Consider the following 25,798-nt stretch of genomic DNA (forward strand, 5'->3'; position numbering starts at 1 on the left):
AATTCCCTATAAATATTTGTTTGTTTATTAATAAAAAAATAAACAGCTGCAACAATGTAAACAAGTAAAATCTAGCCCCTATAGCCTATTCATCTTTGTGTTTCTTGTAGCCCAAGAAAAGTCTCAGACTCTGTTTTTTGGGGAAGACTTCCACATCCTCGTGCCGGCAGATGGAGCTGATGTGACGTTCAGGTCTTCGGTTGTCCAAAGTCCTGAGAAGACTCTGATGAGTTCTGGGAAAGTGGTGGAGCTTCGTGCCAAACTCAACTCTGCTTCGAGGCACCTGATCTTGGAGAATGTTGGAGAAAATGATGAAGGAGTCTATACCATCACATCTCCCCAAAATCCAGAGAATGTTACACGCATCACACTCTATGTTAGAGGTACTGCATAATTAAGCATTTGTACACTAAATTGGATATCCACACATACACACTAGAATAGCTCTGAGTGACTTTCATTATCATAGGAAGTCATGTTGTGAACAGTAAGGGAGGTTTAATGGCCTGCTGCAGTAATTGTAGCTCTGTCAAGCCACACTGGTTGCCTTCCATTCTTCTCTACCTAAAGATCCTTCTTTCTCTTCTTTACCCAGCTATCTATTTCTCCTATTATCATCTGTAGTGGCTGGCACCTTTTATTAATGGTATTATTTAATGTGGCCTTTTTTCTTTCAACAATTTGACAAGGAAAGGAAGTACTTAGGAAGGTGAAACTGACATGATAATGTACAGTATTTATAGCTGTTGTATTTTCTGTTTACTTTCTATGGGGTTTGGAGTCATGCAACATGTATTTTCTTCTAATAAACATTCAAATTAAACAGATAAAATTGATGAAATAAAAAATAGTATAGCAAATAAAATGTTGGTTTGTAGTTATTGCTAAATTTATATGATGTATAATTCTTTGTCTAATAGTTTATAGAATACACGTTTGTTTTGGATGCAGGATCTTATTTATCTCATGTGTTTCTCTTCTTTGTTTCTCTCACTTCTCCAGATTGCTCTAGTGAGGACTTCATTAACTACGGCTTAGATTTTCAAGTATCACTGTATAATATCTTAGGCTCAGTGCGTGTGGGCTATCGCCACAGCCCTGTGGAGGCCAATCAGACATTGTTGCCGGCTAAGGAACTGCTAAATGCTGATGGAACGCCCAAGGAGAATTACCAGGACCGCATTGAGATCACTTCTCAAATGTTCACTTTGCGTGCTGTTACAGGGGCTGATGAAGGCAGTTACACCTTTAGTGATTCCATTGGGAAAGTCCAAAAGAAGATCTGCCTAAATGTGCAAGGTGAGCGTGGAAGAAGACACACTGATATTATTTTCAAATAACATATTAATGTCCTAATCTTGACCTTCTGACTGAAGCAAGTACAGCAATCATTTGTAATTGTGTAAAGGAGAGAAAAATGTGTGAGGGATAATAAAATAATCTAAAAATATACCTAAAGGCGGCAAATAGAAGCACAATGTGTTGCAGAAAGGATGGTATTTGTTTTGCACTAATAACCAAATAGCTGTAAATTTCCTGCACATTACATGGCTATAAATAAATGAAAGTATTGATTTTGTGAGGAGAAAGAAGCTGCAGAGTGTGTTTTGTAAGGTTTTCTGCTTCAGTATTTGTAGATTATTGTTCCATGTTTCCATGATACACTGAAAACAATGATGGATATTACATATTAGCTTCTGGGCCAAATCCTGACTGATGGCGAACCATTCTTGCCTTATTAGCTCAGAGTTCATCACAATTTGTGGGCTTCTGCTTGTCCTCTCACCTTTTGAGAGAGTTGCCGGACCATGAATTCAAAATTGCAATGTAATAATCTTTAAGTCACTTCTTTATCACTCTTGCTTTGTGACATGATGCTCCATCATGCTGGAAAATGCACAGAGCATCACCAAATTGCTCATGGATGGTTGGAAAAAGTCGCTCTTGCAGGATGTTTTGATACCATTTTTTATTCCTGGCAGTGTTTTTGGGCAGAATTATGAGAGAGCCCACTCCCTCAGTTGAAAAACCAGCCCACACATGGATGGTCTCAGGATGCTTCGCTGTTGGCACAACACAGGACTCATGGTTGCGTTCCCCTTTTCTTCCCTGAACAATCGATGTTCCAGATGTCCCAAACAGTCAAGAAGGGAGCTTCAGAGCAAATAACTTTGCACCAGTCTTCTACAGTCCAATCCCTGTACTTCCTGTAGAATTTCAGTCTGTCCTTGACGTTTTTCTTGGAGATAAGTGGCTTCTTTGCTGCCCTTTTGAGACCAGGGCATTGTCCAAATGTCTTGGCCTCACTGTGCGTACAGATGCTTTCACACCAACCTGCTTTCATTCCAGAGCGCGCTTTGCACTGCTGGAGACACGATTCTGTAGCTGACTACTCAGGAGGAGATGGTCCTGGAGCTTGCTGGACACTCTGGGACGTCCTGAAGACTTCTTCACTGCAGTCAAACCTCTTTCCTTGAAGTTCTTGATGATCCCGTAAATTGTTCTTTCAGGTGCAATCTTCTTTGTTGCACAATACTTGCATGTGAGGCCATTTTGATGTAAAGCGTTGATGGCTGCACCTGTTTCTTTAGAGGTAACCACTGCTAACAAGAACATAATGATTGGAAGAGCTTCTTCCCTCCTTTTATAACAATCAGTCTGCTCTTACAATCTAATTAGTATGATAGTGATTAAAGGCAGGGTAGGTAAAACATGTATAAAAAACTTTTTTTCCAAATGTGTTTAAACTTTATTTATATATCAATACATAATTAAAATGTAAGTACTCTGAAAAAGAAAGTATAAAAATCGAGTGTCTGTAGACCTCTAACGACTGTTTTAAAGACAGCTCATTATTTCCATTCACACCACCCCCTCCCTTCTGGGCGCCTTCTAAAGCCACGCCCCCAAAACACATGAACGCGCGACTCCGACCACTGAGCTGGGGACACGGAACATGGCGGAAACCTCAGCAGGTGGACGGAAAGGATCGGCGGCAAGGCACAACTGCTCCGCGAATGGAACAGAGAGGTTTGAGTGGGGGGATAGTGAAGGAAGTATGGATGTAGGAAGCGAAGAGGAAAATGATGGATATTTAGGGAACCGGTGGAGTGAAGTTAGAAATAGTAGAGGAGAAAAACGGAAGAAAAGGAGTGATGTTGAAGAATCTGACGAAAGGAGTAGGGATAGCATTAAGTGCATTGTGAGATTTGGGGAACAGTTAGGGGTAAGCAAAATTAATCCGCTAAAACTGACAAAGATCATAAATAGGGACATCGGAAATGTTGAGTTTGCTAAAGTACTTTCTGATGGAAATTTGCTAGTTGGATGTAATAATGAAGAACAGGCAAACAAAGCTCTCAAAGTAAAAGAAGTAGGAGGGATTAAAGTTGTCAGCACAAACAAAGTTGGAACTATAAGTAAAGCTAGTGGTCAAAAAGGGATTATTTTCGGTGTTCCTCTTAACATAAGTATGGAAGAATTTAAAGGTAATGTAAAAGGAGGAAAAGTAGTGAATGCGCATAGGCTAAAGTCAGTTGTTGAAGGGGTTAGGAAAGACACTGAAACAGTAGTGATAGAATTCCAAGGGGAGGGAATTCCAAAAAGAGTTATGTTGGGGGTAATGAGTTATATAGTAAGAGAGTTTATACCGGGGCCAGTGAGATGTTTTAATTGCCAAAGATTTGGACATGTTGCTACAAGATGTAGAGAAAAGTGTAGATGTGCACGATGTGGAGGAAATCATGAATATGGCAAGTGTGAGGAGGGAGTAAAACCAAAGTGTTGTAATTGTGGTGAGGGTCACAGTGCTGCCTTTAGAGGATGTGAAGTGTTAAAGAGGGAGATGGTGATTCAGAAAAGGAGAGTGGAGGAGAAGATAACTTATGCTGAGGCAGCAAAACTGGTTAGAGACCAAAATACAAAGCAAATTGATCAGCCAGGGGATGCAGTTAGAAGAAATAAAGATGTTTCAGAAGATTATATGATTATTGAAAAGAAAAAATTGGTGACATTTATTGCTGGAGTTATTAATGGTACAGCAGGGATTGAATCAAAAACTCAAAAAATACAGGTAGTTGTAATAGCTGCAATACGTCATCTTGGATTGGTGGGCTTGACCTGGGAAGAAGTTAGGGATGAACTTCAGATAAGGTCAAGTCAGGATACAAATGGGTAATACATATCTATGAGGGTTTGTCAGTGGAATGCTAGATCCTTGATAGCAAATGGTCAGGAGTTCAAGCAGTTTATTGAGGAATTGTATATAAAACCGGATGTAATTTGTGTTCAGGAAACTTGGTTGAAATGCCGTTTGGAATATGTTTTACAGGGATATAATGTAGTACGTCAAGATAGGGAAGAAGGGAATGGTGGAGGGTGTGCAACATTTATTAAACAAGGAATACAACATAGGGTGCTGGGAAAAGGGAGAGACCAAGAATATATTTCTGTGGGGGTATGGGGGAGAGGACAGGAAATAGTTATTATAAACTATTATAATCCATGTAAAAATCTGGTTTTAGATAAACTGAAGGAAGTGCATGGACAAGATAGTGGTAGAGTAATATGGTGTGGGGATTTAAATGCACACAATACATTATGGGGAGGGAAACTTATAAACGCTAATGGACAAGTGGTGGAGGAATTAATAGAGGAAAGAGAGCTGGTTTGTTTAAATGATGGCAGGGGTACAAGGATAGATCCTCGTACGGGGATGGAGGCTGTGTTGGATTTGACATTGGTTTCTAATAATTTAGCTAGTAAGTGTAATTGGGAGGTTTGGGAGGAATCTAGCATTGGGAGTGATCATTATCCAATATTTACAACTTTGGATATAGAGATGGAGAGAACATCAGCGCAAGGAAGAGGAAGATGGGTATTTGAAAAAGCAAACTGGGCTAAATTTGAAGAAATTTGTGAGGAAAGATTAGAAGTAATTGAATCAAAGCAAGAAATTAACAACTTAAATAATAACATTTGTACCATACTGCTTGAAGCAGCGTCGGAAACAATCCCAAAAAGTAAAGGAAAAATGACAAGGAAAGCGGTTCCATGGTGGACAGATGAGTGTGGTAAAGCCGTTAGAGCTAGAAATAAGGCTTTTAAACTTCTTAAGAGAATGCATAATTATAATCATTTAATATTATACAAGAAAGCTCAAGCAGTGGTAAGAAGAACTATAAGGCAAGCTAAAAGAAATAGCTGGCAAAGCTTTTGTAGTGAGATTGGGAGAACTACGCCAGTGGGTGACGTGTGGAGTATGATAAAAAGAATGGGAGGCAATAAAAGAGAGTGTGGATATCCAGTATTAGAAGCAGAAAGGGAAATTGCAGTAACAGACAAAGACAAAGCAGAAATGTTGGTAAAAACATTTGTACAGATCCATGGGTCAGGGAATCTGAGTGAGGAAGGAAGGAGGAGGAGGGAAATAAAAAAGAGACAACATCTAGAAGAACTAGAAAGAAATGGGGCAACAGAAGTTCAGTCAGTTAACCTCCTGTTTACCCTAGATGAACTGAAAAGAGCCATTAGTAATTTAAATAATACACGGTCGTCTCCAGGAAAAGATCAGATCACAAATATAATGTTGAAACATCTTAAAGATGGAGCAATGAAAAAAATTTTAGACTTGTATAATAGAGTATGGGAGGAAGGAAGGTTACCAAATGCTTGGAAAGAAGCTATAATAATTCCAATAAGAAAGCATGGCAAAGATCCTTCTAAACCAGCTAATTATAGGCCAATAGCTCTTACTTCGAATATATGTAAATTAATGGAAAGGATGGTTACAGACCGTTTGACATATTTATTGGAAAAGAGAGGAATATTAACTAGGTATCAAAGTGGTTTTAGAAAAGGAAGAGGAACAATGGACCCTGTTGTATGTTTGGAAAATGAAATTAGAAAAGCTCAGGTAAATAAGGAATCAATAATTGCAGTATTTTTCGATGTTGAGAAAGCATATGATATGATGTGGAGGGAGGGACTTTTGATAAAATTGAAAATGATGAATATAGGTGGAAGAATTTACAGTTGGATTAAAGATTTTATGGCGCACAGAAGTATACAGGTAAGAATTGGCAATGAATTTTCAAACAGATGTGAGATAGAAAATGGAACTCCACAAGGGAGTGTTATAAGTCCATTAATTTTTTCCATAATGATTAATGATGTTTTTAATCAAGTACAGCTAGATGTAGGTCGATCTCTTTTTGCTGATGATGGAGCTCTATGGAAAAGGGGAAGAAATATTTTGTATATTAATGGAAGGATGCAAGAAGTAATTAGAAAGGTAGAAGAATGGGCATTTGATTGGGGATTTAAATTTTCAGTAGAAAAGACTAAGACTATAATTTTCTCTAGGAAAAGAAATATACCAGAGATAAATTTGAAGATGTACGGGAGGTCCTTAGAGAGAGTTAATGTTTTTTAAATTTTTAGGTATTTATTTTGATACAAAACTTACATGGGTGGAGCATATAAACAAAGTTATTGAAAAATGTCAGAAGGTATTAAACATCATGAGATGTGTAAGTGGAGTGGCATGGGGGGCAAGTTTTTCATCAATAAAAACTATTTATGTGGCAATGATCAGATCTGTGTTTGATTATGGCAGTGTGGTATATTGTTCAGCTTCAAAAACCCTGTTGGAAAAATTGGATAAAATACAAGCACAAGCTATGAGACAGTGTTGTGGAGCGGTAAAAACAACACCCATTCCTTCTTTACAAGTCCTGGTAGGAGAGATTCCTCTGGAAATGAGAAGGAAACAATTAATGATCAATTACTGGGCTAACCTCAAAGGTCATAAAGAAGATCATCCTACAAAAATGGTTTTAATGAATTGTTGGGAACAAAATAAATTGTGTAGAAAAAGTTTTGGATGGAGTAGTAAAGTGTATGTAGAAGAAATGGAGGTAAATCGGTTTAAGATGAGCCCAACAGTGGTGATTCCTGAAAATGAACCATGGAGTTATACAACTCCCCATATAGATTTACATCTGTTGGAAATTAAAAAAGCAGAAAGAGAAGTAGACATGTCTTCAGCATTCTCTGTACACTTTAGAACACAATATCCTCAATACCTGCAAATATTTACAGATGGCTCAAAAGATCCAGAGCGTGAGACAACTGGAGCTGCCTTTTTAGTTCCAGAATGGACAATGAGTTGTATAAAGCGAACATCCAATCATTTGGCAGTATATACTGTTGAAATGATAGCAATACTTTTGTCCTTGCAGTGGGTAGAAGATTATAAACCTGAAAAGGTTTTAATTTGTTCTGATTCACTCTCAGTTTTAAAGAGTCTAAGGTCTTTTAAATCCAGTCATCAAGATATTCTTTTTAGTATTTTACAGATATATTCTAGATTGGTTCAGAATGATATTTTAATTAGTTTTATTTGGGTTCCATCACACATAGGTATAAAGGGAAATGAGGACGTAGATAAGTTAGCAAAACAAGCCTTGCAGAGAGAAGAAATAGAATTACAAGTTCCTCTAAGCAAGTCTGAAATTAAGGTTTTAATCTGGAAAAAGGTTATTGCAGAATGGCAAATAAAGTGGGACAACAACGAAAAGGGTAGATTTCTCTACAATTTAATTAACAAAGTAAGTAAAAAAATAAGACATATTGGTAAAACAAGGAAAGAAGAGGTTGTATATAATAGAATATTGCTGGGACATTCCAATCTCAATAGTACACTCAGAATATTAGGGAAGCATCCAAATGGACTATGTGATGAATGCAAAGTAGAAGAAACAGTAACTCATGCAATTCTTGAATGTAAGAAATATGAGGAAGAAAGAAGTAGTATGATAGTTGAAATCAAGAAGAATGGAATTCAGGTGGTACATTTTAAATCTTTAATAAAATGGGCAAGTAAAATAAATAGCAAAGCTTTCTTTGAATTTCTTAAAAGGACAGGATTAATGAGTAGAATGTAACGCTCTGTTCCACACTCCGGAGCAGAAGGTGGCGGTAATGCACCTAATTACGCTGGTTGCCAGCCGCCGTTAAAAACCAAGAAGAAGAAGAAGAGAAGAAGACCACTGAGCTGGAAGACGCATTATTTACCTGAGACGAGCGGAGAGGAAGGAGCAGAGTGCATGTAGTGAAATCATGTCAGAATTACATGTAATAAAAATAACTTTATAATTATGAAGATAAACAAACAAGATGTATTTTAGTACTCACTATCAAGCTAGCATATTGATATTGGTAAAGTTTAAAATATATATTTTTTGATTCGCTAACGAGCTAGTTATCTATAAGGCAAAGCTAAAAACAGGTTGCATGATACACGTTTTTCCATTACCATCATTTACACTGTGATGAAGATGAATTTCGTGTAAGATTCATAACATATACGTTGTTCTGCATGTAAGAGTTTCCATGATGAAAGCATTGTTGACTCTGATGAGGACTAACGTTACACTCCAGAGACAAGTACCGCATCGTCAGCTCGAGGACAGGTCCGGGGTCGAGGGCGAAGCAGAGGAGGTCGTGCAAGAGGCCAAGCAAACAAGGGTCCGAGGAAGTAGAGGCCGAGGACGGGGTGGTCGAAGTGCAGGGCAGGGCAAGGAGCACTTGAGTTCCCTCAGTTCCAGCCATCGCTGGAAAGGCACGCCGATATTAACTCGCGTTTTATTTCTTTGTTTATCCAAAGACTTTTTGTTCATTGCCTTTTCTTGTACTGTTACTGTCTTCCTTTTTTTGCCTGGTTTGCCTTCACTAACTGCATAGGCCGGTACAGTGAATTTTGCTTGCTGTTTCTCTGCCATTGTTTTGGTATTCCTAGGATCCGTGCCTCTTGAATTCCTCAAATCAAACGTGCGTACGCAAGTGGGCAGGTCATGTGTGGCAAAAGGGTGGTTGCCATGGTTGCGAGAGAGTGACAGTCGCCTAAGCCAATCCTATGTTTCGTGCCGAAAGGAAATAATGAGCTGTGTTTAATACAGATTAAACGGTCTAGAGTCACTCGATTTTTATACTCTTTTTATCAGAGTACTTACATTTTAATTATGCATTGATATAAATAGAAAGTTTAAACAAATTTGGAAGAAAGTTGTTTATAAATTTCTTACCTACCCTGCCTTTAACCTGACTAGTACTCATTCACACTTTCACATGTGCTGTCAATTAATGTTAGCTGGTCGTTTTGTGTCAGGATAAAAAAACAGTGATTTTTTAATTTATTTTTTATTTTTTATTTTTTTGGAAAAGGTCATTTTTGGGCCAATTAAGCTTTTAGCAATTATTTAAAATGCATCTGATCACTCTACACAATAATCTAGAAACAATGTGAATAAACACCACAACAGCTTAAGCAGCAAACTTTGTGAAACACAAAATATATGTCATTGCCAAAACTTTTGGCCATGACTGAGGTATCAGAAATGTTTGCCAGGGACAATGGTCAAATGAACAGTTTAGCGTTCATCATACAAAAATCTTTGGTGGCAGAATGCTGCAATTGACCAGTCAGAATTAAGTATTCTGAGAGCTAAAAATAAAAAAACTGAGGTGTGAAATTTACAAGGTTGTTTGTATGTAATATACACTCTAAAAGGGGGGTTTTGCAGTGATGTCATACAAAAACCATTTTGGGTTCACCAAAAACTCTTTCAGTGACCAGTGTTTATTAGTGTAAAGAAAATGTTATTAATCTAAAGAATTATTTTCTACACCTTTTGTGCAATGGAAAGTTTTCATAGATGTTCCTCATGGAACCACTGATGCCAGTAAAGAACCTTTATTTTTTAAAGTGAACAGTGAGTTGGGAACTCGAGGTACTGCAGCATTTATTCCCTAAAATATTAATGCCTTCACCTCCCTGACGATTTCTTCTTTCTTCACTCTTGTGACATCATCATAGAAGAACGTTGAACATCTCAGCTTCAGTAACAGCTTTTCTTCTTTTTGTCCTTCCTTCTTTCTTTCTACCAGCACATCTGATATTTGTGACCCTTTCATATGGTGGCACTCTGAAAATAAACCTGCACATGAATAGCTCCCTAGCTCGCCTACTGTATATGCCTCAGTCTGATAAATATAAGTATTTGATTATGGAGAACGGACAGTTCAACCTGCCTCCTAACCTGGATCTTGAGGGTCGTCTCTCTTTGGAGGACTCTTTTTGTCTTCTTACGGACATGAGGGCCAGCGATGCCGGAGTTTTCAGTGTGACTGACCTTCAGGGATTCCTGGTGTCTGATGTCCACCTGGAGATGGAATGTGAGGACAAACAATATGACAAAGGGAAATTACAGTTCATTGAATTGTCATGTTTTGGACTTTATGTTGTATCTTTCTTTCTCTTTCAGCATACAGGCTTCCTAAACTCTACATTGCTATCATTGCTCTGGTAGCATTACTGGTGTTGCTGCGCTTGGTGTGCTTGGTGTCATGCTTGGTAGAGATACGCAAACGTGCAGCAAAGGCCAGGGCCATTGAGGAGAAAGTCCAAAATGCAGGCAAAGTGGAGGGAGATGCCTTCAGACAGGTACTGTGGTGTCTTTTGCCGGCTCTCAGAAGAATCAAACTCAGTCAGGGATTTTTCTCTCAGAAGAAAAGACTTTATTTCAAGCAAAACAAAGTCGAGCCCCCTTGCAAGGGATCTCCCGAATGCTAGGTTGCATCTCATTATATACCCCATACAGGGCGTTTCCAAATAGTCAAACTTTTCCTTAGGCTTGCAATTTTGATCCCTCCCTAGGGAGACGCTATGGTAAAGAGAAGAGACCCATTGTATGTTTTTCCAGATGTTTCCTGTGACTTGCTATGGTAAAGAAAAGTGGTGGTCCGGATGTTTTTTGCAGACTTAGGCACATTCCTTTCACACAAAGGCTATATGATTCTAATGGAATAAAACACGTATGTATATATATGACTAGATTCATCTTGATTATACTTGATTGAGCAAAATCCCACCAATAAAAATCTTCCACATATTCTCCCCTTTGAGACTTAATAAGTCTCACATTTGATTATTCTTATCCAGAGTGCTATTCCATAATCCAGTCATATTAGTTACACTACCTAGTGACTAAATAAGTCACATTGTATTATCACCAGTGACTAGATTATGAGATTCCACTCTGAGGGATTACTGGACCAAACATCTCTCTCCTTTTTTGACTAGGAGCGAGTAAAAGATCCAGTCTCCCTAATTCCTTCTTTAATAGTACACAATGTTAAAAGCGTGAGCGTGTAATTGGTTCAGCACTTGCCTGTGGTTATCACAGTTATGTATAAAAGACATAAAATACATACATTACATCAATAATTGAATATCACAAGATTATAAAAGTTGATCTTCAGCTCAGATACCTTATGTATCGTAAAGAGCCTCCCTGGGCCAAAGTTCAACTGGCACTTATATCCAGGGTATGGTTCACCCTTAGACATCTTCAACATCCTCAGAGTCAATAGAACTATCATCAAAAGTTTGCTCATTTAAGTTCCGTTTGTTTAGCCATCCTTCATAGTATTCCTCCAGACTCTTTTCAATGATCCTTTGTTGATTATTTGGGACTTTTATCACTCCCATTTGCTTAACAGTAGCATTGATGATTAATGATCTTAATAAAGGTAATACACAGCAAAATAATAATCCTCCTATTAATATGGCAACTCCTAAAAACATTCCTAGTTTAACAAACCATGCTCCCCATGCTCCAAATCTCACATCAATCCAATCCCAAATGTGTTGGTCTCTTCCGGCATTTGTTGTAATTTCATTTCTTAATTTTTTAATTTTTGTCATAACTTCACTGAAAGCTCCTCCAGGGGCGGTGTTATTTGGGATGAATGTACAACATTGATCTCCAAACATAACACAAACTCCTCCCTTGTCTGCCAAGAGCCAATTAAGAGCCTGTCTGTTTTGCCATGTCATTCTGCTTGTTGCATGCACTTGGTCGCCTAATAAGGTTAAGGCCTCATCAGTATAATTAATGAATCTTTGTTGATTATAATAGATATAATTAATCCACTCTGTATTTTTGTTTGGTGTGATCCAAACCAGGATTGACTCAAAACCTCCTTTTATTTCACTTCTTGCCTTGAATTTATTAGGAATTCCTCTTGGTTGTCCAATTGAGTCTAAATATACATTGGGGTCTGGCTCGTATCCTCTTTTAGTTCTATTGTCTTCCTTGTTTGTGCTCTGTTCTGTTCCCCATTGTGCCATGCTAACTTCTTGAAGTAACCGTACTCTTACACATATACCTTTCCATCCAACTGGTAAAGAAGGCAATAGTATTTCCCCTCCACAGATCCAAAAGAAATCTGCTATTATTAATGATTGATCTTCATAAATTTCTATTGGAGGTAAGGCTATAGTTTGATTTTCACATTTTTCAGGTGCTATCTTACTTCCTTTAGTTGTTCCGAATGCTAAAAGTTCTGGAGCTCTAGAAGGAACTCCTGATTTCCAAGAATTTTTCTTATCTATATACCAAATAATAGCACATCTTCCTTTGAATTTACCCACATCTTGGGTTCCTTTTGGTTTATGGAAACACTCATATTCTTGTTTATAATCTATGCTATATCATTTTGGAATCTCTACTTTTTGTTTTTCAATTTTTATATTTTGACCTATATCTGAATACTGACACCAGGATCCCCAGAGTGGTCTAAAGAAATAATCTGTTAATTTAGGATTTCCTAAAAATCCAAGGCATTCAGAAATACAATATGGCCTGGTAAAATCTGTTAAATGACAAAAGTTTCTCCCAAATTGGGCACATTTTCGGTAGTCATATGGATTTGGTATGGCTATTACTTTGTTTAACGGAGATTTGGAGCACAGCAAGCAATTTTCTTTTCCTGTTTCTTTAGCTGTAAAGGCTGCCCATTTATACCATTCATTGTTTTGGGCTGTATCCCATAATGCATCAATTTGACTAACGTCTTCATCACCTTGAACATCATAATCAATGTCTCTACGATTTTTGATTACCATTGGTTCTGTTGAGTTGATCACATTGTCACTTTTGTTCAAAGGTTGTAAAGTCAATTGAAGGGAAGTCAGGTTGCTTTCTATCGGTTGAGTTTGAGTCTGCATTATGAGATGCATTAGGCATAGGATGGTCTTCAGACATGTTGTCAGACTGATTCTCTGTCCTCTCCAGTTTGTCTGACAGGAGGAAAGAGCTCTCGTCAGTTTGCACTTCATCATGTGTCTCTGATTCTTCCTCATTGCTCTCTCCTGCATTGTCTGGTTGTCTGCTTTCCTTTCTTTCTGCCTTTCCTGTGGGAACTCTAGTACAGTGGTTTAGATGATACCAGGTTGTGCTTCCCTCCACTTGGACTGCTGTAGGAGTAGCTCTCACCACTGTGTAGGGTCCTTCTCTCCTGGGCTCATTCCATTTTCGCCGGAATACCCTCAGATAAACTTGATCCCCTGGTACAACTGGACAGGCCGTCTCCGATTCCTCACTGGGCTCTTTTCTTTTTTCCTGTAAATAGATAGCTTTATGTATGGCAGTTAGTTTCTTCATATAAGAGCGAAGTTCCATTTGTAATTGTTCTAGAGGCGGTCCTTTATAGGGACCTCTACAATATGGCACAGGCATGGGTCGACCCGTAAGCATTTCATGCGGTGTTAAGTGCGTGTTTCTGTTAGTTTGCATGCGATAGCTCATTAGTGCGAGCGGTAATGCATCAATCCAATTAAGTTTAGTACTTTCACATATTTTGTTTATTTTGGCCTTGATCACTCCATTAACTCTCTCCACTATCCCTTGTGACTGAGGCCTATAAACGCATCCTAGTCTCTGTTTTATTCTTAATTGTTGCAACACTTGTTTCACAGTTTTTTGTATGAATGCCGACCCATTATCTGAACTTATTTCTGATGGAATTCCAAATCTAGGAATTACCTCTCTTGTTAGGAATTTAATTACAGTTCCTGCTCCTAAATCCGCGGATGGTACTGCTTCCACCCACCTGCTAAACCTGTCTATGATAACCAGCATGTATCTTTTGCCTTGTACACGCTTTATCATATCCACATAATCACATACAAGATGTTTAAAGGGGCCTTCAGGTGTTGGAATATGGCCTATTGGTGTCACCATGCCTTTTCTTACATTGTATTTAGCACATACTTCACATGTGGACAAAAATTCATCCACCATTGCATATAAATAAGGAGACCAATATCCTTGCTGTTTAATTTTTCTTACTACTTCTCCCCTTGCACAATGGTCAAAACCATGTGCATCTGTAATAAGAATATTCAACAGTGAAGTAGGTGCAACAATGTGTCCTTCATGTGTACGCCAGATCTCCTGTGAGTCTTTTTTAGCTCCCCTTTGTTGCCACATTGATTGTTCATAGGGGCCTGCTTGTTGTTGTATTCGAATAATGTCATCCAATTGAGGATGAGGCTCGATAAGTACAACAGGTGCTAATACTGCTACCTGACACCCTGAAGCTTTTTTAGCTTCTAGATCTGCTGCATTATTTCCTTTGATGACATAGTCTTTTCCCTTCTTGTGTGCTTGACATTTGATTATTGCTAGTCGTTTTGGTAGCATCATAGCAGAAATCAATTGCCCTATTTGTTCACTATGTTGGATGGGAGTCCCATCACTCTTTTTGAAACCTCTTTGTTTCCACACTGCTCCGAATAGATGACATACACCATGAGCATACGCTGAATCTGTAAAAATGTTAGCAGTTTGTCCTTTTGCTAACTGACATGCAGTTGTGAGAGCTTTTAATTCTGCTAATTGAGCAGAGCAGGGCTGTACACAATGTTGTGATATCACAGATTCAAATTCTTTTTTGTTTTTCTTCACTACTGAATATCCTGTATGATTTCCTTCGTGATCCCTAAAGCTAGAACCATCTACAAAGTAAGTTACTTCTGCTTCAGTAATGGGTGTTGATTCTAGATCTGGTCGTAATCTAGTAAATGCCAAGGACTCATTCACACACTCATGAGGTTCTCCTTCGAAAGCCAAAGGAATTAATTCAGCCGGATTGACTGTATGGCATCTTTTAATGGTAACATCTGGATATGTGAGTAATGAGGAATAGGCTAGAATTCGAGCTTGTGTTAGAACAAATTTCCCTTGTTCTATTAATTCCACAACTTTGTGATGGGTATATATTGTTACTGGATACCCCATAGTTATTGTGGATGCTTTTTCATAAGCATAATACACTGCAGCTAAACCCTGTTGGTAACATGGTGGGTATCCCTGGGCTACATTGTCTAACTTTGTGCTGTAGTATGCTATAGGCTGTTTTTTCCTCCCACTACAGGTCTCTTGCATTAATACAGCTGATGCATAACCATCAACTCTATTTGCCACATAAAGATGAAACATTTTATCATATTCTGCCATTCCCAGGGCAGGGGCCTGTTGTAATTCTTTTTTTATTGCGTCAAATGCTAGTAAGGCATCTGTGTTTCATTTTAATGGATTTCTTAAATGTTGTAATCCTGCTTGTTTCATCATTTCTCTCAAAGGCCCTGTCTTTACTGCATAGTCCTCTATCCAATCGGCACTAAAGCCTGTCATTCCTAGAAATGTCATCATTTGTCCTACTGTCTGAGGTAACGGTGTTTTACTTATACCTTCTAACTGAGCTGGAGCTATAGCTCGTGTACCAAATGCAATTAATCTTCCCAAGTATTCCACTTGAGGCTGGCAATACTGCAATTTGTTTTTAGACACCTTGTGTCCTCCTTCTGCTAATTTTGTCAACACCTTAATTGAGTCTTTGTGACATTGTTCTAGTGAGGTAGAACAGATAATCAAATCATCCATGTATTGTAATAGTGTACCGTCTATTACAAGGTCTTCTAAATCATCCTTCAAAATCTTGTTGAATATATGTGGTGAATGTTTATATCCCTGAGGTAGTCTAGAATATGTATATTGCTTATTTGCATGTGTGAATGCAAACAAATATTTACTCTCTTCTGCAAGCGGTACACTGAAGTAGGCAGAGCAAAGATCAATTACAGTAAAGTATTTGGCATCAGGAGGGACATTTGTCAGTAAAGTGTGCGGGTTTGGTACCTCAGCTGGCATATCTTCCGTTATTTCATTTATTGTTCGTAAATCATGAACAAGTCGCCATCTATTTTTGTCTGATTTGATTACAGGCATAATTGGAGTGTTACAGTAACTAGTAGTTTCTATCAATACCCCTGCCTTCACTAAGCCTTCAATTGTGTCCTTTATTCCTGCTTCTGCATCTGCTCGTAAAGGATATTGTGCTTTTCTAGGCAGACGTGCATTTGGCTTAAGTTGAACTCTTACTGGATTTGCTGATTTTATTAATCCAATATCTGTGTCATGTTGAGACCATAGTTCAGATGGTACCTGACACTCCATTTCCTTAAATAATTCAGTCTCATTTGTGTTAATTAAATCAGATGCTGTAGTCATCTGTGTTACTTTCTTTTGGCTGATAACTACTTCCTGTGGAATTCCCAGCAAACTGGTTGCACACAGAATTTTGATGTAATTTTTGTCAGCTGAATGAAAAATCAATGGGTTTTCTGTTGATTCCCATTTGCTTTGTTCTGCCCTTTTCATCATTGGTCCTAAATCTTTCGCTTCCCAATTTCTTCCTACATATACTGCAATATGCGGGACAGAGTTATTTACATTGAACCATTTTTTGACAAATTCACTTTCTGGTATGTTTAAAGCTGCTCCCTCCTTACCTATGATGATGTACTGGGAGACTATCTCAATCTGCTGTCCTTTTGTTTCTTTTTGCCATTTATGTTCTATATTTTCATCTCTTTCTTGATCATACATCATTGTGCAATGAAATTCTGACTTTGATAGCTGTGCTTCAGGTATCTGTGCTTCAATAAACTTTCCCCATTTATTGACCGTCTGTCTCACATCTTGTTCTATCTGTCCTATCCAAAAAACATTTGCTTTTGGCTCTGCAACCATCATTTGTTTTTCTGTTCCTATTGAATCAATATATATACCTTCTGGAGAACACCAAATTTGTAGTCCTAATTTACATAATGCATCTCTTCCTAACAAATTAATAGGAGTTTGATTTGATACCAGAATGGGCATTGTTATACTTTGATCTTTTGTTTGTAGACACACTGGAGCTGTTATGGGAATCAATTGCATTTTTCCCGAGAATCCTATTGTCTTTGCAAATTTTCCAGACAAGGGGAGATGTGAAGCATATTTCAAATTAATGCACGTTAAATTTGCCCCCGTATCAACCAAAAATGGAAATGTATCTCCCTCTATTTTAATCTGCATAATAGGCTCTTGATCAGCTTTTGTTGATAAAATTGGAAGCTGACTCTCCCCTTTAGGATTCTCTGGGCACCCCTAATAGCCTGGATTGGGACCTCCCCAAGGGTTTACTGGGCCCTGCACTGGACCCTGAGTAGGCTGTTGCCAGCTCATCTCCCTTCTACCCTGAGGTTGCTGTGGCCATTGTTGAGTTGGACAGTCAGCTTTGATGTGTCCGGGCTGCGCACAACCCCAGCACAATGGTGGAGGCCTGTCTCTGCCTCTGCCTCTGCCTCTGCCTCTTTGCTGTATGGGGTTTTTTCTCCATCCCATTTGTCCTGGCTGTTGAGTATAAACGTTTATTATGGGCACAGAGTTCAAGTGTTCATTTGGAGGAACTGCTGTAAGTGGACTTGACGGAATAGTAGGTTGTGGAGCAATTACTGGAGGTACTAGAGTCATTTGTTCTGCTGTTGCATTTGTTACTGAAGCTTGAATATTTTTCTTATTCTTTTTTGTGAGTTCTTCAAGCTGTAATTGAGTTAGTTTACGTTGTAACTCTTTCTCTTGACTTTTAAGTTTTAGTTCATTTTTTCTTTGCTGTTCCACTGCATGAGACACATGGTCACAAAACTCTTTGTGTGTTTTAGAAGTTAAACCGACCACATCCTCCAGCTTGCTTTTTACCGCTGGCGGCATAGCATCAATCACAGCTTGTCTAAACAATGTTGACATTAATGGGTCTCCCTCGGGATCCCCCTCAGTTTCTTGTTTCCACCTTTTCAGCTGTTTTTGGACATAAGTGGTTGGATTCTCTAAATCTCCAATTCCTTCTCCCTTCAGTGATTTAGGATTCAGTCTGATCGGATACTCCGCACACAATGCCTGCCATACTGCTGGGCGGAATGCATCAAAAACAATCCCATCCATATTGTGAGAGTTCACTGCTCTGTTTAGAGTCGTTGTAAGAAGAATTTCATCCATCTTTGTCCCTCCAATAATTTTAGCCAGCAGAGCTTTAACATCTCCCACTGCCAATAGCTTTCCCATTGTTTCCTCTTCAAACACTTTAATGAATTTCCCTGCACCCTCATGAATATCAGGAAGACGAGTGACAAGCCCCTCGAGGTCCTGTGAAGCCCAGGGGACATACTGTCCCTGCTCACCCTTGATTAAAATTGGGAGCTGTGCGGCCAGTGGTCTAAGTGTCCCTTTATCTCTGCCCTGTTCCCATTTACTGTTATCAAATAACTCCTCTGCCTGATTCTCATCCTCACTACCGTAGAACAACTTACTCTTTCCTCTCTCCAACTTATTTACCTCTCTGATCTTCTTCCCTGATTCTCTAATTTTCTCTTCCATTTCTTCTTCCAAAGCTTGTACTTGTGCTACAATATCTCTATCTTCCCTCCGTTTTCTTTCTAATCCTTCCTCAAACCAGGTTTTATCTTCCTGACTTGCTTTCATTTTTTCTAACGCTGTACGTGCTTGTCTGTAACAGTCAAGTTGCAAACCTTCTGCACTTTCCTGTCTGGTTTGCCTCTGTGTTTTTACAGCTGGTTCCTCTCTATCATCCATCTCTAACTGCCCTTCTAACTCTAGTTCTCCTGTTACCTCCATGGTTCCCTTGAGTATTGGGAATTCTCTTGCTAAAGGCAGATAAGGAGGGGGGTCTGCATATTTCTTTTCTTTTCTAATGTTATCCTTCTCTGCCTCCTTCAGGACTTTCCTAGCCTGTTTTATACTCTTCAACATATCTTCACCTTCTTTTTTAAACAGCGCAAGTATTTCTTTCTCTTTTTCCCTTTTTGTTTCTCTTTTTTCTTTTTTCATATTGATGCTTTTAGTTTTATAATTTTTTATTAGAGTTTCCATTTCCTCACACAATGCCACATCAAATGTCCCTTCCTTTGGCCATTTTGTCGTCATATTTTTTGTTCTCTTCTGCCATTTTTTTGAGATTTTGTCTATTTGCGCTTTACACAGTGGATTTTTTAATCCAATGATTTCCACTGGTGTGGCTGCCATATCTTTATTTATATTATTACCACCAAAAATCAACTTTTTAGTTTTATATAATAACTTGGTTACAATTTCTTCTTTTCCTTTTACTGAATTTAACTATTTTTTACCCATTTCACCCTACTTTCTATTCTTTTTATGTGTTATACCCTTTTGAACTTAGTTTTTTATTGTCTCATGCGTTTACACTTCTTAAATTTATATTATTATTTAACTGTCTATTTTATTTACTCTATTTTATTATCACTTTGTAGATAACTATTTCTAACAATAATTCTTTATTTTTATTTTTACTTTTCTTTCCTTTTTTGTCCACCCATGTATTAAAACTTTAATGTGGGAACTTCCTCCCTTGCTCTCACTCCCACTGGACTGGGCTCAGAAAATGTTCTCCCCTTTCACACAGACATCCAAAATGCAAAACTCTATTATAGATCTCGGTTCAAACTTTATTGATACTATTTCCCTAAGCCCATTCACACTTGCTACACTCTTTATTGAGCCAGAGTGCTTATGCTTGCATACTTTTTCCCTTTATCTAAGGGATAATCAGTCATTAATTGTCCTTTTATTATCAAGGCTCATCATACATTCATCCCTCTCAAGTGGATATTGGTTGAGTCCAATTCTGCCAGTTCACACTTAAGTGAAGGTCCAGGAACGGTGCTCAACCCTTACCCACTCAACACGGAATTTATTTGTTCATACATTCATCACCAATCACAAATTCATTCATCCGGACACAGATACATCCACACAACAAAACACAGCTCTTCCTAGAGCTCCTTAAGGGCCCACCTATTTCTGTCCTTTGAGAATTTCACCTATACTTTCTCAAAGCGGTATCCGTGGGACTTTTTCTCGCGATTCCTTAATCTGCTTATCCGTTTATCACTGTCCTACTTGGTACAGCTATCCAATAAACACAGATTTTACAATGTCCTTTTTGCCTACACTATTTCTGTTTTAAATCTAGGTTACCTTACAAGGCTTTCCTATTAATAAACAAAATATGTGCATGCAGTTATTTCTTCTGGAGTAAAACCCCTTTTTCAATTTGGATATCCTATTTTTTCTAAATTTGGAAGAGTAGATTTTAAGTGTCCTTACCACTCAGAACTGACCTCAACCAACACAAACGAATTCTATAAGCAAAAATGCTTACCTTGTTTTATGGTGGCCACCCGGTTGTGTTGATCATTGGTCAGCTCAAAAGCGGTTGTCCACTCTGTCACTCTTGTCCAGTCCCATCTGGGGTGCCAAATCTGTGGTGTCTTTTGCCGGCTCTCAGAAGAATCAAACTCAGTCAGGGATTTTTCTCTCAGAAGAAAAGACTTTATTTCAAGCAAAACAAAGTCGAGCCCCCTTGCAAGGGATCTCCCGAATGCTAGGTTGCATCTCATTATATACCCCATACAGGGCGTTTCCAAATAGTCAAACTTTTCCTTAGGCTTGCAATTTTGATCCCTCCCTAGGGAGACGCTATGGTAAAGAGAAGAGACCCATTGTATGTTTTTCCAGATGTTTCCTGTGACTTGCTATGGTAAAGAAAAGTGGTGGTCCGGATGTTTTTTGCAGACTTAGGCACATTCCTTTCACACAAAGGCTATATGATTCTAATGGAATAAAACACGTATGTATATATATGACTAGATTCATCTTGATTATACTTGATTGAGCAAAATCCCACCAATAAAAATCTTCCACAGTACATACCACATATTTAAGCACCAATATATGACAGAAATAACAAAAATTGAATGCACAGTGACCCTAAACATTATTTGGACATCAACTGAAGCTCTGTGGCACTATAAAAAACATCGCTCTAATTGTTTAAGAATCCTGACCAGCCAACACAGGCATCAGATAAACATTTGGCTTATGTTCCACATTCTTATTTCTTGTCTTCTCCAACATTAAAGGAGAAAGAGACAAGTTTTGCTTGTGAAAAAGTTTATAAGTAAAATTTTTTGCAGGTTGTTCAAGATGTCTGTACCCGTCAGAATGAGGAAGCCCCGGCCCTGTCACAGAAAGAAGACATCACTGAGAAATCACAGAGCACAGAGATCAGCATTAAGGTGAGCATCGGGAAGCTGAAAGGCATTTGAATCAATAGCACTATCTGTATATCTAAACCCCAAGTATTTGCTTAATATAAAATGATAAATTATGTTGAATGTTCTGAAAATGCTTTAGGAATGCTAAGTTCTGAGTATGTTCCTCAGGGTTTGGAAGTGTCAACTAAAGACCCAAGCCTTCAAGAGAGGAACATGGAGACGAGTGACTCTGGAGTGGGCTTTAATACCACTGGACTCCCGCTTGACAGTGACACTGATGCCCCAACAGCAACCATAGCAGATTCTGATGTATTGAGTTCCTTTGCTGCCCCTGATGTCAAAGCCATTCCCGACCAAATTCCACAGTCAAAGAAAGCTCCCTCACCTCCAAAACCAGCACCAGCTGCTGATCTGAAACCAGCACCTGTGGCCAAGTCGACAGCTCCTCCACCGCCATCTCCAGAACCCAAACCACCAGTAACACCTGAACCTGAACCCAAGCCAGCGGTCACACTAACACCTGAACCAAAACCTGCTGCTACACCTGCACCCAAAATGACCATCTCACCACCACCTGAAACAAAACCGACCTTAAGCCCATCACCAGATCCCAAGCAACCTGTGACCCCTGATCCAAAACCAACTCCAGAACCTGAGGCAACAACAACTGATGTTAAACCAATTCCAAGTCCAACCCCTGAAACTCTAAAAGCAGTACCACCAACTCCTGATGCAAAACCAGCAGTTTCACCTACTCCTGAACCCTCACCAGCTACAGTTGGCACTCCTGAACAGAAACCCGCTGTGAGCCCTCTAGTTTCTGAGCCTAAACCAGCTTCACCCACTCCACAGTCTAAACCACCAGTCTCAGAGATCCTCGACTCAAAACCAACTACAAATGGTACTCCAGAATCTAAGGCTGACATTGAGTCAGAGCCACATGCACCCATATCTCCTGGGCTGGATGTGAAGGGCACAACCCCTCCCAAAACCCCTGATACTGGGAAAAGCTCAGGCAAAACTCCTGAGCTCATCTCCAGTGGAGGTCTAGACTCGGCTTCCCCCAATGACAGTGCACCACCCTCAAGCACTGATGGAGCTGCCACCGACTGAGATTAAAACGTAGCCTCTTTCCTGCCTCCTCCTAGTGTATTAACCACCACAGACAATCGAGACACTAGACTTAACAACAACGAAGAGCTAAGCGACTTCGACTTTTAAATCTCACTTTTAATACAATTAACATGCATCAAAAGAAAGAATGCACTGTAAATCCACTGAGTTTACTTATATTTAATCACCCTGTAACAGAGTTCAAATACAGAAAAGAAGCATTTCAGACCTTACACCACTGGCTAATTTAATACAGAATGAGGATGGCTGTCTGGGCTGTTCCAAGAAAGTGTAGAGACAAATCTTCCTTCACAAAATAATACATCAATGCATGTAGATGTTGGCAAAATAAATTATATTATCGCTTTCGTAATCCAAGTTACTGTGGTTGAATTTGGGGAAAGGCACACAGGAACATTGGACAATAATCATTTTCATTCTATAAGAGATAATTTCTGCTACATTTCGACCAGTTGGGGAATCCAAATAGCAGGACTGATACTGAGAAAGCAATCAACCTTCTGCTGACAGAGGACTGGAAAAGTGGAAAAATCACGTGTCACTTTGATGCATGCGAGTCAACATGTCATTTTGACAAAGGAGATGAACAAGAAAACTACAGGAGTGCAAAGCAGAAGGAATAATAACCATTTGACCAAAAAAATAAACAAAAAATAAATCATAATCCTTCATAGACTAATCCGTGACTCTGGGACTGGAGGATATTTTTGCAAATCTTCTTCTATCAATCCAACCTGTGACGCTAATCTCACGGATGTTCTTGTCCAGTGATGTGACAGTGAACATTTTCTGTTCATTCAGTAACAAAAAAAATTGTTGTTGAAAGTTCTTTACATGATCAAAAATCTGTAATCTGTAAAAAAGAAGAAAAAAAATCCTAAAAATATATATATGTTGATGGCAATAGTATATGTTAACAGGTTTGCTTCTTTGAGTGAGCTGTTTTCAGACTGATTTATATAAATAGTAAGGCTGTTTCCATCATTAGCAAATTTTCTGGTGCTTTGGGATTGAAATTACTTGATCCTACTAATATTTGCCAAATGCATTTTGGTTCAAAAAAGGAATTATGCAAATCAGGAGATGAGAAAAACGCGATAAAAAAAATAAATAAATAAGTGAATGATTGGTGTTCAAGCATGCAGCAGACTATTGCAATATGCTGTACTTTTACAGAATCTCTCCACCACTGCGATGCAAACAACTGAATTGTTTTTTTTTTTAAATGTTTTCTCAATAGCACACCACTTTTGCAATTGTTTCATTATCATTTCATGAATTACTCCCACAATCAAAAATATACTCAAACACATTACAGAAAAAGGAAGCATGTTTGGGTTGAAAATAATGGTAGTGATTGCAGGTGGTTATTGAATAAGACTATTTCAGTAAAGTTTTTTACTGATATACAGTGCGCTAAAGTGGGTCAAGCAGAAAATTAGCCTGAATGTCTTGCATAGTTAAATTTGCTGATTCTTGTTGATTTAGGAGCAAGTGGACATGGTTTGTAAGAAGATCTAAATTGTTTGTGTTGCTACAGTGTTACACAAATTATTTTGTATTTATAATCATAGTTGAAAGACAATACAGTCTAACATATCAGTTTACATTATTCCTGGTGCCTCCGGTAGAACCTAAACACCACTGCCTGTTAATGTTGTATGCTCCTAAAACACAATCTGTGGGAGCTGATGTTACATCACAGTGAGTAGTGGGGTGATAGCTAACTCGATATTTGTATCACCATTTTGTAGGCAGAACTGACAGACTGGAGGTTTGTGGTTAGATTTTGTAACCGAAGATGATCACTACCTCACATTTATGATTGAATAAAAAAAGTAATAAAACAGCAATTAAACAACATTGCAAGGTATGTTGACATTAAATAAAAAAGTAGATTTTTGGCAAGGCACAAGGTTTGAAGCACAGTCAAAGGTTTACAAAACTCAATCAGATATTTGGAAATGCCTATCCCGGAAACCCCTGAAAACTATTTTGTTTCTTCTGAGCCTTTAACAGACGTTTTGATATCAGTGCATGGAAATGTCACTTGAAAGCAAAACAGTCTATGTGTCACATCTCATAATGTAAATATTACAAACCCTAGAGGTCATAACCCTAGGAGCACTGTAGCATTAAAATATAAAATGATTATGTATCCCTGACAAAACTGATTTTGTGACCAAAATGGATCCATAGTAAATAAATCTGATTAAAATGGCTAATGAGCAAACAATTTTTTTGTTTGTTGCACTGGTCGATTGGACACTGATCTTGGACTTGGACTACACAGGCTGTTAGACATGAGCTTGCTTTCACATGTTCTTACTTTCATCTCTAGCAAATGATGTCACACTTAAGTGCATTCCGGTAATGCACATTACACAAGTTTCCAGGCAAAATCAATTTTCTGCTGGTCACTCACTGAATCCGGAAGCCGGAACTGAAGCAGAAGATCATGCTTAAGATATTCATCACCCTTCAGTACACTGCTTCTGATATTAGTCTTGTATTATGATATGTTTACTGTCTGCTTTCATATTTTGTGTGTTGATGCTTGTGTTGTATGTATGTGGATGCAAAATGGTATTTTGATGAGAGATTATAGATGTAATTCATCATTGGCAACATCAGGGGGCCTGTATGTGTTTGTACAAGTGCATGTGAGTATGTTTGTGTGTGCCCATGTGGTAGCAACAACCTCCATTGGATAGCTGTCATATCAATGCAATTAGCAATGTCCCTTTTCTCCCTTTTCTGGCTGGTAATTGCTGTTCCTTTTTCAGTGGTATTCAATTCAGATGCAATTTAAGGGAGTGCACAGTGCAAGATTTATATCAAATGGACTCCATGCTGTCTAGTGGTTGCTCTCAGTTTTGATGCCAAGATAGCCGTGTTACAGGTCGTTTTTATTTAATCTACGCTGAAGACTACACCAATTGGAATAGTAATTTAGTTAATATAGCATTTCCCCTTGCTCAAAGCACTTTGAATAATGCATACACTAAAGTAATGATGCATCGTTATTGCATGCTAAAGAGTTACGCTCCCATAGTGTCTATCTGTGCTAGTGTGGTCATGCATATGTAGCAGGTAGTGTGTAGACGTCTAAAAGAAGTACTCTGTTTTTCATCTATCGCACGGCTCTGCAGGTCTCTGATTGGACAATTCCATTGTGTAAAACATCCCTTCCATGGATGTCACAAAAAACATTTGCATTCTACATGTCACCCTATATCTTTCCATTCCATTGGTCAGACCTGATTTGTTGAAAACATTCTAAAGGGCATTAAAAGGATAGTTCATCCAAAAATGAATATTCTGTCACCCTCATGT

At 38.5% G+C, this 25,798-nt stretch overlaps 1 protein-coding gene across 4 annotated transcripts in view; it reads left to right on the top strand.

The window, feature by feature from the left end:
• LOC113077856 (uncharacterized) overlaps nucleotides 1-25,261 on the top strand; it is a 33,819-nt gene extending 8,558 nt beyond the window's left edge. For all 4 annotated transcript variants that reach the window (XM_026250126.1, XM_026250124.1, XM_026250125.1 and 1 more), the window contains 6 exons: nucleotides 111-383; nucleotides 1,003-1,299; nucleotides 9,949-10,236; nucleotides 10,326-10,504; nucleotides 21,248-21,349; nucleotides 21,497-25,261. In XM_026250126.1, the coding sequence (XP_026105911.1) occupies nucleotides 111-383; nucleotides 1,003-1,299; nucleotides 9,949-10,236; nucleotides 10,326-10,504; nucleotides 21,248-21,349; nucleotides 21,497-22,441 (2,084 nt within the window). In that variant the 3' untranslated portion in view covers nucleotides 22,442-25,261. The remainder of the gene's footprint in view (nucleotides 1-110; nucleotides 384-1,002; nucleotides 1,300-9,948; nucleotides 10,237-10,325; nucleotides 10,505-21,247; nucleotides 21,350-21,496) is intronic.
• Nucleotides 25,262-25,798: the final 537 nt, after the last annotated feature.

This window comes from Carassius auratus, unplaced genomic scaffold (genome assembly GCF_003368295.1).
Source record: "Carassius auratus strain Wakin unplaced genomic scaffold, ASM336829v1 scaf_tig00023356, whole genome shotgun sequence".
In the NCBI taxonomy this organism is placed as follows: Eukaryota; Metazoa; Chordata; class Actinopteri; order Cypriniformes; family Cyprinidae; genus Carassius; species Carassius auratus.